Source organism: Amyelois transitella, chromosome 3, assembly GCF_032362555.1.
Source record: "Amyelois transitella isolate CPQ chromosome 3, ilAmyTran1.1, whole genome shotgun sequence".
In the NCBI taxonomy this organism is placed as follows: domain Eukaryota; kingdom Metazoa; phylum Arthropoda; class Insecta; order Lepidoptera; family Pyralidae; genus Amyelois; species Amyelois transitella.
Window position 1 is genome coordinate 6777856 of NC_083506.1, and position 19550 is coordinate 6797405.

At 37.5% G+C, this 19550-nt stretch overlaps 2 protein-coding genes across 3 annotated transcripts; both read right to left on the bottom strand.

Moving 5' to 3' along the window:
* Positions 1 to 7605: 7605 nt before the first annotated feature.
* Positions 7606 to 12408, bottom strand: LOC106135423 (acetylcholinesterase). Its single transcript, XM_013335713.2, has 10 exons — positions 12201 to 12408; positions 11985 to 12119; positions 10783 to 11110; positions 10258 to 10448; positions 9391 to 9553; positions 9050 to 9171; positions 8667 to 8898; positions 8319 to 8457; positions 7998 to 8182; positions 7606 to 7745 (listed from the first exon to the last, which is right to left on the bottom strand). Exons 2-10 carry the CDS (start codon positions 12069 to 12071, stop codon positions 7606 to 7608), a joined length of 1587 nt encoding a protein of 528 aa, XP_013191167.1. The 5' UTR covers positions 12072 to 12119; positions 12201 to 12408.
* Positions 12409 to 13159: 751 nt separating this feature from the next.
* LOC106135457 (protein mono-ADP-ribosyltransferase PARP16) lies at positions 13160 to 18663 on the bottom strand. Of its 2 annotated transcripts, none has more exons than XM_060950778.1 (7): positions 18378 to 18663; positions 17100 to 17244; positions 16799 to 16954; positions 16199 to 16408; positions 14341 to 14521; positions 13755 to 13925; positions 13160 to 13473 (listed from the first exon to the last, which is right to left on the bottom strand). In XM_060950778.1, exons 1-7 carry the CDS (start codon positions 18392 to 18394, stop codon positions 13310 to 13312), a joined length of 1044 nt encoding a protein of 347 aa, XP_060806761.1. In that variant the 5' UTR covers positions 18395 to 18663; the 3' UTR covers positions 13160 to 13309. The 2 variants fall into 2 exon arrangements, with proteins under 2 accessions (XP_060806761.1, XP_013191204.1); XM_013335750.2 differs by lacking the exon at positions 18378 to 18663 and adding an exon at positions 17900 to 18111.
* Between the last annotated feature and the right edge of the window lie 887 nt (positions 18664 to 19550).

Consider the following 19550-nt stretch of genomic DNA (forward strand, 5'->3'; position numbering starts at 1 on the left):
AATTTAGTGAAAGTAAAAGTGAAATAAAAGTGCATGGACATTATAGCAAAGATGTAATAGCATAAGTAGAATAAGAAACGTTTGATGTCGCTTCAAGAGTTTGTGCGCAGCACGAGGGAGAGTTTGTTAGCGACACATTAAATTTAACATAGCGCACACTCATTAAAACATTGTCATATTGTAGCACACTCATTAAGTATTGTATTGTATAGAACAAAAGAAGCGAGATCAAACAATACCCCCACTACGACGGTCAATTGCATTAGATAGTACACTAGAAAGCGAATGAGCACTTTAGAGGCATATTTTAGATATTGTTATTATTATTTATGAAACCTTATTGATAAACGATAACGCAGACCGTCATAGATAAGTGATAACGCTATTTTCATAAAAGTCAAGGACACAAGGTCAATAATTGGATTCTGTTTTTTGATGTCAACAAATGTAAGTAAATTTCTCGAAAAGTATATTGTTTATAGAAACGAAAGTATTGTAATAAGAAAGTATGATATATGTATTTTTGTATAACTTAGAATTTATTAGAATCTTATATTGTATATTCGAGAAATATTTAAAAGTTGACAGGAAATTTTGATGAAAGCATAGGTTGAAGACAAACTTTTGTTAAAATCTCTTTGAGAAAGAATTGTGATATTTGTAAATTATTTTATATGATGAGAATTTTTGTTACTTTATTTGGAAAATGGAAATTGCTATGTTTTATTCATGTAAAATTGAGAAAAGTAAATAAATATCACCTAAGCGAAGCTATGCACAACACCAGAAATCGTCACGAAATTTGAGGTTCGCGTTAAGGTATTACTCCGACTTACAATAGTAAAATCGGCGGCAGAGGGCGTCGTAGTGCAATTGTTCCAGTTTAAAGTGAAAAATCAAGAAAAAGAAGACCCCAAGAAAGAAAAAGTCCTCAAGGAAGAAAAAGTCTTCAAGAAATTAAGTCGGAATAATACCTCTTAGTGTAATAGTTTAATAGTGTTAGGAAATTAGTATAAGGTGTTGTGCGTGGTTAGTGGACGGACAAATTGTGTGTATTGTTTTCGTTTTTTAATTCTTCAATTAGTTTAGTGGTTTCTAATAAGACTTGAACATAGTGAGTAGGTATTCCAATTAGTGATAGTGCTATTGGATTTCAGTGACTGAACCTTTAAACCGTGAGTAATTCAGACTTTATTAAGTGACATAGACTTTAATTAGAGAGAGAGACTCGATATTTAGTGATCATATAGTGAATAGACACTCAGTGAGTAAGGTCAATGACCCCACGTATAGTAAATTATTGACAATCCAGTGAAATTAGACATAGGCTTTTGGAAGAGGTTGATGACCCTTTTTCTACACAACCTACCATCCGAGGATTCTTTGTTGGCCTCACTGCCGCGTCCGCAGCCGTTGACGTCTCATACCAGCGGGGGGGGCGGACTTCTACTGGAGCGGAATTCGGGACTCCCTATAAGTGAAGGGGAGGCTAGGGGAGGCAGGTACCTAGTCAGGGTTATACTGTCACCTCGACCCGCAACAAAACTATTCTTTTTTCACCAAGCGATATTAAGACTTTCTGAGAGTCTAACTAGACTGGTCGCTATTACACCAGTCTGAAAAACGAACGCTTGCTCAATCGCACGCAATCTGTCGACGTAGGCGGTTGTTGTTGTAGCACCAGTAGCATTTGCAGTTGAATATGACTAATAATAATAATGTTGGAACCATGCAACTCATGAAACTACCATGAAGTAGGAGCTGATGACCTCGATTTTATCTCAAATTTATTCAATACTAGCTTTTGCCCGCGGCTTCGCCCGCGCAAATGTATTTTAGATTATAAGGATACGTCATATAATTTCACCCATTTTTTAATCCCGTATCGTGCGGGACTGTTTTAAGTTTATATTTGATTTCAATTCATATGGCTTCTCCCGTCTCTTCTCGTTCTGTTCCGTCCCGTCCCAACCTGTTGTCTCCCGTCCTGCCCCGTCCAGTCCTATCCTGTCCCATCCCATCCTATTTAGTGCCATCCTGCTTTCCGCAACTGATAAGTATTTTTTACTAACCAATCTTTAAGACTTCTCGTACATCGACACCCATCAAAAAACGAAGTTTCATACAAACTTCCAACCCTTATTTTTCGCCCTTGAGATGCAGTTTTCAAAATCCAATGGTTTAATGATTATTTCATACTAACCAAAAATTAATTCTAAAATTTCATGTGCCCAACGTTATAATTGACGAAATTTCATACAAATTTACAACCCCTATTTCGCCGCGATAGGAATGCAATTTTTAAAATCTTATTACTACTGTATTCGAATTTTTTACTAAACAAATCTAACATTTCTTGTGTCCTACATAAAAAATTACAAAGTTTCATACAAACTTACCGCCCCTATTTCACCCCTATAGGAATGCAATTTTCAAAATCCAATAAATGAATTGTAGCGGGAGCGATGATTCGGCTCGACCGCCACCAAAGGGAATGTGTCATATTAGTCAAGAGAGAGACTAACAGTTTGTAACGGCCATACAAGACAGGTAATAAATCAGTTGGCATTGCGTCATCATGCAAGCGAAGCTCGAATGTGTTTTATTTATAAATATCCTAATATAATCATAAATTCCTATATGAAACAATTCCTATATGTGCCGTGTGGTTCCCGGCACCATTACAAGAGAATAGGACCACTCCATCTCTTTCCCACGGATGTCGTAAGAGCCGACTAAGGGATAGACTTGGGATTCCTCTTTAATGTAAATCCCTGCCAATCTAAGGTCTGCCGCGCCGATGGATGCATGGCTAGGGGCGAGCCTAGTCTCGAGCGTGCCACTTCCGCCATGGGGTTGGGCGACCCCCGGGTAATGGCTAGCTTTACCCTGGCATGCGGGGCTCTGCTGGGGCGGACAAAATTTTTCCCTAGCGTCTCGTGGGAATCGCATGGATGCAAATTTTTTGAGGGAGCACCTAGATGGCGGCGATGGTGTCCGCACCCCATCACGTCTCGTTCCCGGCGGGAGCGGTATGCGGTCTGCTGAAAGCCGCTTTGCGACGATGAATGTAAGAGGAGGAATGAAGGATAAGATTGAGGAAGTATGCCAGATGATGGATGAAAGACGTTTGGATGTGTTGTGCGTGAATGAAACGAAGCGGAAAGGATGCGACGCGACGCAGCACGGCCCTTACACGGCGTATTGGTCTGGAATTTCCAGTACCAGCCGAGGCTGTCAAGGGGTCGGTCTAATTCTTTCTGCACGAATGGCTGAGTGCGTGAATGAGTATGAGTGTGTCAGCCCTCGTCTTCTATGGATTAGGCTGAAAGTTGGAATCACTCGGATCTTCGTTCTAGGTGTTTATGCACCTTGGGATGTGGGTTCGAGGGGTACAACATCAGCAAAAAGCGAAAACGAGGAGTTCTGGAATAGTGTAAGAGAAGTATTGAAAGTTACCAAGCCAAATGAGAAGATTATTATGTTAGGTGATTTTAATGGATGGGTGGGTGTAAAGCGTGATGGATATGAAAAGGTGCTTGGTGCGTTTGGTGACGAAAAGGTGAATGATAATGGAAGAAGTGTATTAGAAATTTGTCTAGAGTGGGATCTTTTTGTGTCGAACTCAATGTTTCAACATAAAGAGATCCACACCTACACAAGAGTGGAAGGTATTTTAAAAAGTATGATAGACTTTGTGATTGTAGATGAAAGATTGAAGAACAAAGTGCTGGATACCCGTGCATATCGCGGTGCTGGCATTGACTCGGACCATTTACTGGTGATATCCCGGATAAGGGGTATCTTCAATCGCTGGCGGCACAGGGTAAGGGAGCAAACCAGCGCTTTGGAAAGAGTAAAAGTAGAAAATTTGCAAGATATGGATGTAGGTAAGAAGTATATTAATAGACTGAAGGATGAATTTGAAGATTTAGAGGAAATGAGCGATATTGAAGATGGATGGAAGGAATTTAAAGAAAGAATTGTGAAAGTAGCTGTTGAAGTGTGTGGTGTAAGTAGAAGAAGGAAAGGAAAAAATCACAAAAATGCGTGGATGAGTAAAGATGTGCAAGAACTTGTGCGATTAAAGAAGAAAGCATGGCTGGATTTGTTTTCGGGATTTCGAAAGGGAATGGGATGTACTGATCAGGTCTTTTCCTTGCGGTGCATAGCCGAAAAGTTTTTGGCCAAGAGTCAAAAAGTCTATTGCACATTCGTAGATCTGGAAAAGGCCTATGACAGAGTTGAGAGGAATGAATTGTGGTCAGCACTTTCTATGCATGGGGTGAGCAGTCTCTTAATACGAGCACTGAAATCCTTATATGAGGATTCGAGTGCTTGTGTCAGGATAAACGGAGCGCACACTGAGTGGTTTAAGATTGAGAAAGGCGTTAGGCAAGGATGTGTTGCGTCACCGTGGCTGTTCAACCTATTTATGGATAGCTGTTTGACAGATTTGAAAGAGTCTAAAAGTGGATTAAGGATGAATGAGTTACTCGTCAAATGTCTGCTCTATGCCGACGATCAGGTTATACTGGCGTCATCAGCGGAGGAGTTACAGGAGATGGTAAACTGTATGCATGAAGCTTTAAAAGAGAAAGGAATGAAAGTGAACGTAAGTAAAACTAAAACACTGGTTTTTGAAATGGAGAAAGAAATGACAGCATGTAATATTTTGATTGGAGGAGAAAAAGTGGAGTAAGTGAAAGAGTTTGTATATCTAGGATCAAAGTTTACATCAGATGGCAAGTATGATAGTGATATTGAAAGGAGAGTGAACGCGGGGAACATGGTGAATGGAGCTTTGCATGCCTTTATGAGCAGTCAGAAACTATCCAAAAAGGCTCGACTGGCTGTGCACAGGGGCGTGTTGGTCCCGACATTAATGTATGGGAGTGAAAGTTGGGTATGGCAAAAGAAGCATGAAAGCAGAATAAATGCAGTGGAAATGAGAGCGTTAAGGAGTATGATGGGTGTGAAATTGAGTGACAGGATAAGGAACAGCGTGATAAGGGAATGTTGTGATGTGAAAGAAGATGTAGTTACAGGAATAGAAAAGGGTATGTTAAGATGGTTCGGTCATGTGGAGAGGATGAATGAAAGCAGGTTGACTAAGCAGATATACAAGGAGAGTGTGGAGGGAAAGTTCGGAGTGGGAAGACCTAGACGAACGTATCTTGATCAAATTAAGGACGTCCTGGTAAAGGGTCAGGTCAAAAGTACCCGAAACCGCCGAGCTTGTATGAAGAGAGTTATGAATGTGGACGAAGCGAAAGAAGTATGCAGAGATCGTGGCAAGTGGAAAGAGGTAGTCTCTGCCTACCCCTCCGGGAAAGAGGCGTGATTTTATGTATGTATGTATGTATGTATGAAACAGGGAAGATCTTCCGCCAGGGTGTTATGCCTGGGGAACCGCGGCTCCGACGATGTTGTGTCGGAGGTTGTATATATGCTCCAATCCGTGAAATCTTTGATTGCGCGATTAAGGTTTTTCGCTGTTTATGACTGATAGCGGCTCGTGATTCTATTTTTTATTTTTGTGACTTGTGGTGTATAGATTTCGCCACAGAATTAATATTTTAATCTAACCGTGAATTTAAATCTAATGTGTTCAACACTAAAAATGACGAAGTTTCATATAAAGTTGCAACCCCTATTTCACTCCCTTAGGAATGCAATTTTCAAAATTTAATTAATGAATTATTATTTTTGCCGGTGCCGTGTGGTTCCCGGCACTATTACAAAAAAGAATAGGACCACTCCATCTCTTTCCCATGGATGTCGTAAAAGGCGACTAAGGGATAGGCTTATAAACTTAGGATTCCTCTTTTAGGCGATGGGCTAGCAACCTGTCACTATTTGAATCTCGGTTCTATCATTAAGCCAAATAGCTGAACGTGGCCATTCAGTCTTTTCAAGACTGTTGGCTCTGTCTACCCCGCAAGGGATATAGACGTGATCATATGTATGTATGTATGTATGTAATTATTATTTTTATGTAACCGTTAATCTTAAATTTCATGCGTCCAACATTAAAAATGACGAAGATTCATACAAACTTGCAACCCCTATTGCACCCCCTTAGAAATGTAATTTACAAAATCTAATTAATGAATTATTATTTTAATCTAATCGTAAAAAAATCTAAAATTTCATGTGTCCAACAATAAAAATGCAGAAGTTTCTCATATAAACTTGCAACCCCTATTTCACCCCCTTAGGAATGCAATTTTCAAAATCCAATTAATGGATTATTATTTTAATCTAACCGTAAATTTAAATCAAAAATTTCAAATAATTATCCCACACTTAAAATGACGAAGTTTCATACTAACTTGCAGTCCCTATTTCATCCCCTTAGGATTTTTGGAAATTCTTTTCCTTTCTTAGTGGATCCCTCCTAATTAAAATCTACCTTCCTGCCAAATTTCATCTTTATTGGCTCAGTAGATTTCGAGATTTCGTGATTCCTAAGTGAGTGTTTTTCGCCTTTATATATATATAGATAGATTGAAAAGGAAGATAACCTATATAAAGAAAACTGTTAACCCCTGCAATCTCATTTATTAATTCATATTCAAAACCCCTGACCAATCACTCCGACTCCCCCCTTAGGGAGTATGGGAAGACCCGCTGTCGTCAGGAGGCAAGGTTATCGATATCGTCCTCATCGCACCCACCGGAACAGGGCGCGAAGAAAAGTAGGAACAGTAGCTTGTTCTCCAGGTACCGCAATGTACCAGGGCGCTTCACGCCGACAAGATAGGCCCTTAAGACAAGGTTAGTCAAGATAGAACCGTAAGGTTGAGTTGCATCGGCTTGCGGGATTGCATTGCTCAAAGGCAAAGTCCAAGGCCGAGGTTCGTCCCACCTGGGAGCCCCTTGCGCGCTTTTGCCGAAAAGGCTGTTAGAGGAGCGTCAAACCCTCGCCTAAAACTGTCCCGCTGTAATAGTTAATGCCCCCCAGGCAAACTATATATGTTCACATAGTCCAAAAAAAATAGCACGCGATTCCTTATGATATAGGATGTTTTTGGACTGCGTTAATGATATCGTCGTCTTTGAAATAATACTTAATTTAAATTGCGAAGACCCATTTTTATGTTGTGTTTAGTAGATATATTAGATACCTATTTCATCAAAATTGATTGTTTTAAAGACTATTAGAAAAAGTTGAAATTTCTTCTTTGTTTAGTAGATAGATATACCTACCTTAAGTTATTTAGGTAGGTAGTTTAAGAGTTAGTTTATTTGATTTGGTTATTTCGACGTAGGTAGTACTAAATATTCTTCTTTATTTAAGCCCAATACTTTGCCTATTTTTACTTGTGAATAATTTTTATGGTAATTTTGTCGAAATAAGTATTTTGGCAAGTTTTAGTTGTGATTTTTCGAAATAAGTTCTTGAGTTAAATAGTCGAAATAAGTAACTTAGTTTCAACATTATACACCTACTGAAATACCCGTGCGAAGCATGAACGGGTTGCTAGTATTAAATAAATTCATTTTAATATACTGAAATAAATTTTATTTTTTTCAACTGTATCATACCTATCATCAATCAGATCGCGTTGCTCTGTTTTAAAACTGCACAAAATACAAATATCAATGATGCATATTGTCAGTAGTATATGATCGGTGAGCTCGTTCTCTGTGTAACAAAAAAACGCTGATAACGAGTAAGACTAACAAAATAACAGTCACACCGCACATTGCAAACACACCTCCACGTAACCGGCTTTCATCTGGAAGAAAAAAATAACATTTTGTGAACATAATCGTCTACAGGCTATACATATTTATTCGTCCATATAATTATGGGATTACTTGGGATAAAGTACGTAGGTATATCCTAATATATATGGGTATATATATACCATATTAGTTATATTATACCATCCTTTTCTCAATGTAAGTAGGTTTATTAAGCTTTTAGTTTCTGACCTACCTACCTTTTCGATGGTAGGTCCCTATATAATATTATGTGTAAGAATTACCCTTTTCCAATTTTAACTGTTCTGTGTGTTCTGAAGACGATTTAATATTTGCCAAATGTGGTAGATATTGAAGCCAAAAACTAATATCTCTAGCAGTACTGCGTTTATCAGCTCTGTAACTAATTTCATGAATTTTTGCATTTCCGACTTTGTAGCGTGTCCACTCGTCGTCTCGTGCAGGAGATCTATAAAGTATTAAGTTTATTGTAGAGTAAACTTTACAAAATAGGGCAATAGACCAGTAAGTGCCTACACAATATCAACATAATATGATATTCTTATAAACATACTAGGTACTATTATCCTACTGTGCAACCTTACCCGTATTTAACAAATTGTGTAATATACTGTTGAAATAAAGCTGAAATTTGCTTTTCTTCAGTTGTAGCAGGGCGTCGAGCAATTTGAAGCATTAAAGTGTCCCCTAAAAGCGCTAATAAGTCTGAACCATGTACTGCTCCTGCAAATTTTCATACTTATATGTAAAGAAATGCTGTAATAGAAGATTTGCAGATGGATTTTTTTTTAATTTTCAACCATATTTTCAAATTTCAAACCTAAGTACATAACTAAAGCGAAGCTCTTTTCTGAGCAAAAAAATTCCACTTCAGAATAAAGCTTTTCTAGATAAGTGGGTGATAATTGTGTAGGTTTTATCGTCATGCCTACCTGTATAATTAATAGGTCGTCCGCGAAGATCAACTTTAGACGTTTGCGAAAAGCGATATACGTAGAGTCTGGACACTTTTCGAGCAAGTTTGGCTGCAAGAAGAGCGTTGCCTGATCCCCATACTGCGGCAGTCTCCATTAGCGCGAGATTTTCTAAAGCTTGAATAGAATTTCGCTCTACATCATTCTTTTTCATCGTACCCCAGTATTCCCAAAGGACTGCCTGAGTCATCTGCAAAATGTTAAAATTCGGGCTTTATGCTTGCATTAATGGCTTGCTAGAAGGCAGATTAGTATTTATGTATATTTGGTTGGTTTAAATTCTCTTTTTTAAGCATTTAATTTTATGTTAGTAAGAGGCTTTAAATTTATTGTTTACCGACCGTAGATAATGTTTCCGATGATTTTATGGAAAGAGTCTGTAATAATTTCGGAATTACAACATTTGTAGCGTATTCGTAGATCCGTGATGAACTCTGATTTAAAAGTTGTTCGTGTGTTTCATCTGTAAATAATAATTTTACCATGAATAACACAAACCACTTTCTTCCTAAATATATATAAATGTAACTATATACCTAGGAACCAATGTTACTTTTTTTACCAATGTTACTTAGGTGCAGATAAAAATAGAAAACCTAATTTGACATTCCTAAGAGCATTTTTAGTGAAATGTTGTGTAAGTACTTATTAGGTGGTATGAAATTAGGTACAAAATACTTACCATTGAAATTTATAGATTCAAGGTCTGCAGCACCTAAAAGTAGGTCAAGTTGCATGACCTGCTTAGTGGACAGTGTTGCTGACAATGCTGTTGGCAAATATTGTTCTGACTCAGGTAAAAAGTCATCAGGTATTGGGTGCAATGTTCTACTCCAACTCGCGTTCTCATATAAAAAAAAATCAGATTATCGCAGGCCATTTAAGACTTCATGTTCATGTCCACCAGAATAATCAATTAAATTATTACCACCACCAGAATAATAAAATATTAAATTGATACTTGACCGAGCCGTGCTCGGTGTACCTACACCAGAAAAATAATATAAAATTGTGAAATAAAGAAAAAACACCAAAAAATAGTAAAAATATCAAAACCTATCATAAAGTAGTAAAAATTAACAAAAAAAAACATAAACAAAAACAAAATAAAATCAAAATCCAAAAATTAAACTATCATTATCATTATTCAATAAATAAATAAATACGGGTGATGTGAAATAAGCGCTCGCGCGCGCCTTAATTATAGATGACATGTATGGAAAAATAATTTTGAGTGAAAATATACGAAAAACTAATTTTCCCAGATAGGAGACCCAGCTTAATCTATTTTTTGCTGGGTCTCATGACCCTGATATAATTCAAATTGCAACGAGATCGTTCGAGATATATATTTAGTTCGAGTCGGTTTCGAGAATGCAAGTAAATATAGTACATAGTTAGGTATTTAATACTTATAGGATATATACAGTTATTGCTCGTTAAATTTTAGTAGATAACAAATAGGATTCCTTATTATGGTACCATCAGAAATTATCAGAACCATGTAAAATACACTCATATTTATTTTTGAATAAGTCTTATTACTTACAGAGTATAATGCCGTAATATCAGCCAATGATCGTGACCTCATGCACTGTAATATTTCCTGGTCTGTTTGTCCATTACACCCTAAGTTTTTTGCGGTCTCCCTGGAGCTTCTTTCTGTCATGCTGGCATCTTTATCCTCTAAAAGATTCCAAGGATTCGTGGGAGCCATAAGAATTGCCCTCTGAAATAGACCTATTGGAGAAAATACCTTGTGTAGTTTTATAGGTAAACTAGCTGTCCTGGCGTTGTTTTGCCATATAAGTAATTATGTAATTTTAAAGTAATTTTTAGTTAAAAAAATGTTAAGGTTGGACAACCCTTATCACTAAGGGGTATGGAAAATAGATGTTGGCATGGGCCAACAATCATTATTAAGAACCTTTTAACATTAATCATTTTTCTCAGACCTACTCAATATGCTCACAAAATTTCATGAAAATCAGTCAAGCCGTTTCAGAGGAGTACAGGAGCGAACATTGTGCCACAAGAATTTTATATGTAAGATTAATATTCCAGTGATAATTACCAACTGATCGAGGGGATGCCAAATGATACAGAATGCTGTCAGCTCCAGCGGAATGTCCTGCCAAGGTTATAGAAGTAGGGTCACCGCCAAATGCCGCTATATTATCACGTATCCATAAAAGAGCTAAATATTGGTCTAGAAGGGCTAGATTTCCGCGTGCTGCCAAAGATTTTAACGTAAAAAAAGCAAGAAGGTGAAGGCGGTACGAAACGGTAACGACTACAACGCCTTCTGCTGCCAATTTTTGGCATGGGAGCGAGATCCCTCCATGTAACCACGACTCGCTATAAAAAAATACTAGCACAGGTAGCGATTTTCCATCTGCACGCTATCTGAAACAATTTCAAATGATTAGGTTCAAAAATATATTAAATATCGCCGAATAACTAATACTTTGAAATTTACTAAAGTACCTACATAACCGTGTCGCAGTCAAGTGGTGTCACAATTATCTAGGTATAATGTGTACTCAATATGTGTCACTCGTACAATCTACATATTACTACTTACGGGGGATACTTTGCTGAAGAAATAGAAAATGAATACCTTTTAGACATAATAATAAGGAATGATGTAATTTAGAAATAGAAAATATTTTTTTACTGGCATGTTTATTTTTCCAAATTATGTTGTTTCGAATTCTCGCAAAAAATTCGAAATAAAAACGAAAGCAGGTGAACTCGTGGCCATTAGGTTAGGTACCTTCTTAGGTAGGTATTTCTTATAAGTTTTAATCAGATGGCACGTTTAAATAAGTAGGTAGTTTAATAACAGTTTCAATCATAAATTGTTATTTGTTAGCATTTTATAAATTAGTGCACATTTTATATTTGTTTCCGATTGAGGTAGGTATGAATAATTTACGAAACCAAGTTTATTTAGGTAATGGATGATGCGCAGTTGGGCCTCATCGTTCAGAAGGGGTTGAACTACTACACTTACATTTCAAATGTTTAATTTTCTTTCATTTCAAATCTTTATTTAAGTGCAAGAGTAAACACACAACTTACTTTTACGGGTGAAAGCTATGGCGGCTTATAATTTGGCCCATTTGTTAAGCTTTTTTGATTTAACTTTAAACGAATCGTGTACCTAGTTGAAAGGATATGAGTACCAATTTCCAATCAATTTCCTAGCTGTGCAATAAGTAAGTATAAAGCAATTTTAACCACTTGACAGCGACATATGTAAAGATATATTACCCGTGATGTCCATATATTAAGAAAAAGGCAGTCTTCGCTTATGTTGTCATTTTCATTAAAACCAACTTGAGGGCATAATGGTGGCATTCGATGGGCAAAGAATGTACGTCTCCAGCCGGAGTGTCTTTCTGGTGCCTAAAAAATTATTTTTTTAGGAAATGAATTTATTTCAATTTTACTCATTTGTCAGTTCACATTAATTTTGAAATAACATACTGCAAATCTATGTCTTCCGACCGGTGGTATTGCATATGGCACACCAAAAAATATCTCTATGGGGTTCAGGGTTCCTTCTGCATAAACTTTTATCTGTAATATTTAAAAACGATCAATATCCACCTACACACATTGTGTGCTTTCAAACAAAATGATCAATACCTATCTAATTTGAGTTTTGATTAGTTACCTATTTGCTTGCCCATTGAAAGAGGCAAACCACTCCTAAGTCGACCGAATTTTATGAAAGTTTGGCACAAAGATGGACAAGACCTTGTTATGGAACCTTTTGACTTCCGCAAAGTAAGCCTTGCGTTTACCTACTATGTAGGTATTGCATAAATTGTGCCCAAATGTGAATGTGATAAGGTGAAAAGTAAAATACTTGTTATATGTTTATGATCAATGTAATGTTACATCTTGCGCCAAATACATTTTTCTTTCTTTTTATAAAAATAACTTTTGACCTTGAATAAAATAATTTTGTAAAAACCTAGTCCAAGAAACAAATGAAACATTGTCTTACCCCAACTATTCTTCCTTGCGGTATGATTGCTACAGGCTCTTGGGTTATAACGATTTTGTATGTAATCGTGAAAAAACACCACGTTAAAAATAAATTATTATTCAATGGAAACATATTTTAATAAAAAGTTTAATACCTTTATAAAGTTACCGTATTTGAGAACGTGACGTTCGTTCATATGATCAAAATGATGGAACTGGAAGTCCATTATATTTGGATGAACATTCGACACAATAAAAATTAGATCGTGCAATGATTCTGCTCTTGTCCGTGGCGAAGCACCGTAACGATGTTGACCATTGTTCTAAATTCCACAATTTCGTTCATTGTGACAATTGCATTAAAATTTTCATGATACTGTTTTTTGTTTATTTCAAAAAGTACAGATGAGTATAGAAAATGTATATTTCATGAAATTTTTATATAACACGTTTAATTTACAAAATATTTCATAAGTATAATTTTCTCACTGAGATTGATAACATGAATTTTGTCCTAGGTAACTAAGTACTTACTTTTTATTTCGCAGGAAACGTGATTGAAATTGTACCCGTTTACCTCATACCTAGGGTGAAATTATCACTCACACTTTGACATTACTGTAAATGTCCAGCTTTTTCAATAAAATTTTGTAATAATACTGGATGGGTTGGTTATTTGCAAAGCCGATAGTTGCTAACATGAGTCCGTAGCCAAGTAAAATCGAAAATAATTTATGCCTGGAAAGCCACTGTCTGAAGCCACCTCCTAAATTAGAAAAATTGCAATCAATACCAATTAACTTGGGGCGAATATACATTTTTGTGTATGTAAATAATGATGTAAGTTTGTAACTCGATAAGTTCGAACCGTTGCGTTGGTAGGATTTTGATGAAATTTTAAATGTATAACTTTTCATTTCGCACGGAATCAAAATCGGTCAAGTAGTTTTTCTAACAAGTCAAGTAGTGTTTCTAAAAGGCAGCATTACTCCTCTGCATAGCAAATAACATGCTAAGCCAAGTTAAGAATACCAAACAGCTACTCACCGTTTCTGTTTGATCCTATAGTTGGGAACCGCATTGATGTTGGTTGTTTGGCGTAAACCAGTAGATATCGCAGCCTCACCAACTCGCAATTAGTAACGATGTATTGCGCAGTTGTTCCGTCATAACCTTGTTCAGCATATTTATTTTTCTTGTCGTCAAACAGCCCATCGCCTTAAAATATAATAGTAGTTACACATACATACCCCTATCACGTCTTTCTCCCTTAGGGAGTAGTTATAGCCAATAGGCATATTAAAGACTGCCGAGCATTTAGTGTCGCATTTTCTGTCCTCTAAAAATGGTTGGTGCTGTAAGAGTGTAGAAAAAAGATTTTCATCGTTGCCCTTTCCGCTTGTTACATGATGCGATGATTAAAATAACACCTTAAACCTATAGGAACTTGTACCACAGTAATTGTTAAATTGTTATTCGTAGCTGTAAGTTTTATGAATGAATAAAATAAAATAGTACCTAAGATTCTTTTTGTAAATCTTATTCTACAATACATGGGTAGTAAGCTATCTACTTCCTAATTTATTTGATATTTATAGAGCCAAAGATAATGTAGGGATAAATGTTGTCTTACCTTCATTAGATACTGGTTTTTGATAGTTTATTCCTTCAGGAGCATCGATAACTTCACACATAGCGACACAAGATAGATGACCACCGATGCAGCTTGCGCCCCATCCGAATCCACCATGGCTATATGGCAGCGATGCATTCACCTCAGGCAATAGATATACGCCATTTCCCAGCATTGTATTCTATAAAAACATGTTTATTTCTTTAAGCCATTGATCGATTATAAATATGACCTAACATTATCTGAAGATAAGAAACCTACTCCGCTTGAAAGCAATGAGCTGCCAAATCTATGAAGGAATATACATTAATTCAAAGAATCATAATGTATTTATCCCTAAAACTAGTAGTAGACAGAGCCAACAATTTCGATAAGATAGACGGCCATAGGTACGTTCAACCAAAACGAGATTCAAATAGTGGCGTCGAAAAGAAGAATCCCAATTTTATGAGCCTTTCCCTTGATTGACATTTATAATCTGTATGAATAAAAGCAGATACTATGACCATACTAGCCTAGAGTTGTTAGTGCTTTGTTCGTTTTGCCAGGTAAAGATGGTATTCAAAGATATGAATCTTGGCTGTACAGAACGAGCACTGAAATACAGTTCAGACACAGTTGCAAATTATTATACGTACTTAAATATTAAGTATTTACTGCTGTTAAGCAGTAATGGTCGGTCAATAAATAAATTTATTATTATTATGTGAATGAGTACGGGCCCATAGGGACCCGATCATTTGGGAGGCGTTCATAGGACCGAAGCCATCATGAAGAGGTCCTTTGGTACCTTTTGTTCTAAAGTGAGATGGCTGTAGCTATGGAGATCTGTCCCTTGATGAACCATTGGGATATACACCAACGGACAGCCCTCCACAGCTGCCAAACTATTGCCAGCAAGGGATTTACTTGGACTGGGTCATGCGGATGGGATGTTAGTGGACCGGATTGCTGGGCTATGGAGAGACATAATATGGACATCTGCCCCAAAAATATCTTACGTAATTTTGATTACGCAGATGGTGACTCGTTGCTCATTGGCTATATAACAGCCTAATAAGTCATCATGGGGCGACCAGGGCGCAACACGTCAAAAGCAGCTATAGGATGCAGAGAGGTGCGGCCCCAGTTTCACGAGCACGAGGTATGCCCCGTGATAGTTTTCCCGCAATTACGCCATTACGTGCAAAACACTTCCATTCTGGAGCATACGATCTGTTCTTGCGACTCCAGTCTGGCCGGCCGGCCAAGGCAAGTCAGAGGCGGGGATAGTGGCACTGTGTGTATGTGTGTGTATAGCCCATGTCTCTGTGTTCCCCAGGAGATAGGGTCCGTGGTGTCACAACTAACCAACGGCTTCCCCACAAGACGCTTGAGAAGACGCTGGGAAGGTAACCCTTCCACAGAGGGCGATAGGGTCGTCGAGACCCTAAGCCTATTCTCATTATAAGATCTACATACATACAAATAGTCACGTCTATATCCCTTGCACCCTACAAGACAGAGCCAACAGTCTTGAAAAGACTGATAGGTAACGTTCAGCTTTTTGACTTGATGATAGATTTGATATTATAAGATCTGCCCACTTTATTAGTATTAAGAGCTTGGCTTTATTCGAGATCTGATAACAGATTTTCGTACGGTAAGCTACGAAAACTCGTTCTGGCATATAAAAATGTTTTTGGTGGTTAGATATCACTCACACACTAATACATATTATACAGGCTACGTCAATCAATGGAGGCGTTGCTTGGGTATCATAAGACTATACTTAGAATTAAAATTGTTTAGGCAGATATTACCTAGTGACAAAATTCAGACTAAGAAAAAATTAATACCTAAGCAGGCAGATACCTACCTTATTTAAATGTTGTTGTAAACCAAAATGCAGAATCGTATAAAAATTTTCCAAGCGGTTTCCATGGAATGCAAAAAATATATGATGATTTTTAGCCAATTCCTTCCATTTAGCTTCAGTAGTTGACTTGTAAGAGTAGTTTACTTGGAAAATATGTTGGGGTCTTGGTGCATTCCTTCCAAAATGAAGGCTTTCAATTAAAGTATCATGCTGAAAAAAATCAAAATTGGATCTGTTTGGGTAGTAGGTATGATCGAGTGCAAAAATGAATAGAACTTTATTAGGTAACGATTTTATTTTCGGCTTAGGACTACCCCAGGGTAGACTGTAACATGCCTAATCCGTGCAGTATGGTACCGGCACTTTAGAATAGGACCACTCCATCTCATCCTCATGAATGTTGTAAAAGGAGGGATAGGCTAAAAAAATTGGGTTTCTACTTTTACGCGATGGGCTAACAACTATTTAATAAATAATATAATTAAGTTATACAGTTGAAAGTGGACTTTCAGTTTTTGCGGGCTCTTGGCTCTATCAACCCTCGAAGGTACCTATAATGTTTTATTTACATTTATGCACTTAGTTGCGTTGCACACTTACTATTTCTGGCGGAACTGTTTTCAGACTTGGCTCTTTCAATCGCACAAGTACGTAAAAAAGCAAATCAATTATGTCGCTTATGTGTGTCAAGTTTTCCAGATTATCTAATTGCTGTAATACTAGATCCAAAGCTGGTACGTCGGTCACGACGCTTAGCTGAAATATAAAGGGTGTGAATGTAAAAGTAATTTCTTTCTGTCATTAATTCAATTTTTTACCGCTATTTTATGATTCGTTTTTATGGAGATGCAGTTTGAATCGCGGGAAGATATATGTGTGATTTTTCAAATAAGGGACTTACTAAATTATCCATATCTTTGATTCCATTTTTTAAATAAGTGGGAGGGAAGGGTCGAAGGCAACTTTCATATCTAAAGCTAAATGCTGCAGCTACAAATAAGCTCCATTTTATATCAGCTGCTTTGAAATCTTTTTCAAGAACCAATCTGTAACAAACAAATGACTTATCAAGTCAAAGTAATTAGGTAATGAGTTGGTACGTATATCTATACTAATATTATAAAGCTGAAGAGTTTGTTTGTTTGAACGCGCTAATCTCAGAAACTACTGGTTCGAATTGAAAAATTCTTTTTGTGTAAATAGACCATTTATCGAGGAAGGCTTTAGTCTATATTACATCGCGCTGCAACTATTAGGAGCAAAGAAATAATAGAAAATGTGAAAAAAACGGGACAAATTACCTAATAGTGATAATACCTAATAGGGATAATTAGCTATCAATGATGCCCAAAATAACTATTCCACGCAGACGAAGTCGCGGGCACAGCTAGTGACTATATATGTAGAAAATGGGTGAGCTTGATATTTATTATATTTTACCTATCTACCTTTATATCTGGCTAATTAGGTTTTTAAAATCTATTGACATAAATGAGTTTATAGGATCTTCAGTTACTTACAGATATCAAATCAACAGAAAACAGGGATTTTCCGGGATTATTTTTACGATACTACCTACCTATGAACGATACAATGTGAACAATGAGGAGAGTATTTATGTTTGATCAATTCTGAAAATAGGTACATAAAACAACCGTTGAAGATGGATGCTTAATAAGCTGTTAGAAGTACTGTAATTACCTTAAGTGTACTGCCTTTTTCTCTAATGAGTCAAGTTTAGCCTGATTTTTGTCAGACAGCGATTCTGTGGCGGACGCCAAGTTACAATTGGTTCCTGTGTCAGATAACCCTTCTGGTTCTCCATCCATTTTGTTAGTCTATTATATAAGAGCCGTTGTGAATTTGGAACATAATTAATAATATCTCTGGATTGATAGATTGGATTAGATAGGTACTTGGATGTGAAATATATCATATAGCCATGTAAAAATCAAATTGTCAAAACACAAAAAATTTAAAACAATAGATATCGTTTGCCAGTTTCATTCAATTGATTGTCGTTTTTATCAGTCAAATACTTAAAAGAACACTAATTCAATATGGTCATGAAAGCTTTAACATAGGTAGGTATAAACCAAGGTACATGTCAAAACTTTACGATTGGTTATAAAAGGTATAAACGAAACTTTAACAATTTGTTATAGGACTAATGACTTACCTGAATGATAAAAACATCTGGCTTGAGCTTGGCACAGGAACCTTGTAAGGAATTGTAGTTTGATTTGAACCTAAATTCAAATTTAGTACACTATGTACATAAATCTGTTTAATTTAAATGATTTAATATTTAATTCCATTCCCTGGGACCTGGGACTAAAACCCTGGCGTCGCGTCGCTGTTCTTCTGGCGCGAGGAGGTCGTGGCTCAGGGTCACCGGTTGGCACTGAGGGAGATCGCAACGCGCCGAAATGAGCTGTGTCAGCGCTCCATAAAAGAGTGGTCCCAAAGGCTGTCCCAAAGCAGTTGGCTGCTGAACTGCTGCGCGTAGAACCGTCGAGGCAGTCCGTCCGGTGTTAGGACTGTGGTTGGCGAGGCAGCACGGCAGCCTGACTTACCGTCTGACCCAGATGCTCTCCGGACATGGTTGTTTCGGAGGGTATCTGTGTCTGATTGGTCGGGAGCGGTCTGCTATCTACCACCACTGTAACACCTTGGATATTTGCCCAGCCTGGGATCAAGACCACGCGGAGTTTCGCGCGGACGTGGGGGTCGACCTGTCTCTGCCGGCTGTCGTTAGACAGATGGTCGACAGCGAGAGGTCGTGGACAGCAGTGCAGACCTTTGCGGAGAGCGTTATGCTCCGCAAAGAGGCACCTGCACTTGCTGCCCCAATAATAAGGGCCGGTCGGGTGGCGGAAACGGGATTCCGATGCCTGGCGAATTGGCCCTGGGTTGAAGGCGCTCTTGTGTCAGGCGCGCTCTCCCCTAGCGGGTAGAATTGAAGGCCGATGGGTCACCCCACTTGGACATCGCATGATTTGATTATTAGTATGTATCACACTACACAGCACGACGGGCCAGCAACCGAACTCCTCACCAGAATCCAAGTCCAAGTCGATCTATTTGTTTAAAACGTAAAATATTTTTAATATTGGCATGATAATAACTTATGTAATAACTTTAGGCAGAAAGTCCTTTAAGTAGAGACTAAATAGATTAACCGACTTGGTATACATGGATCTCACAACTTTTTATGGTAGAAAGATTGAGCTGCGAGACTTGGGTTTTTTTACAAGATGTTTTTAATGGCATAAACATTTACCATCGCGGACTTTTATTGTAGACCTTTTTATTTTATTTGTCAGTAAGCTAACGGCATTCTTCCTTTTTG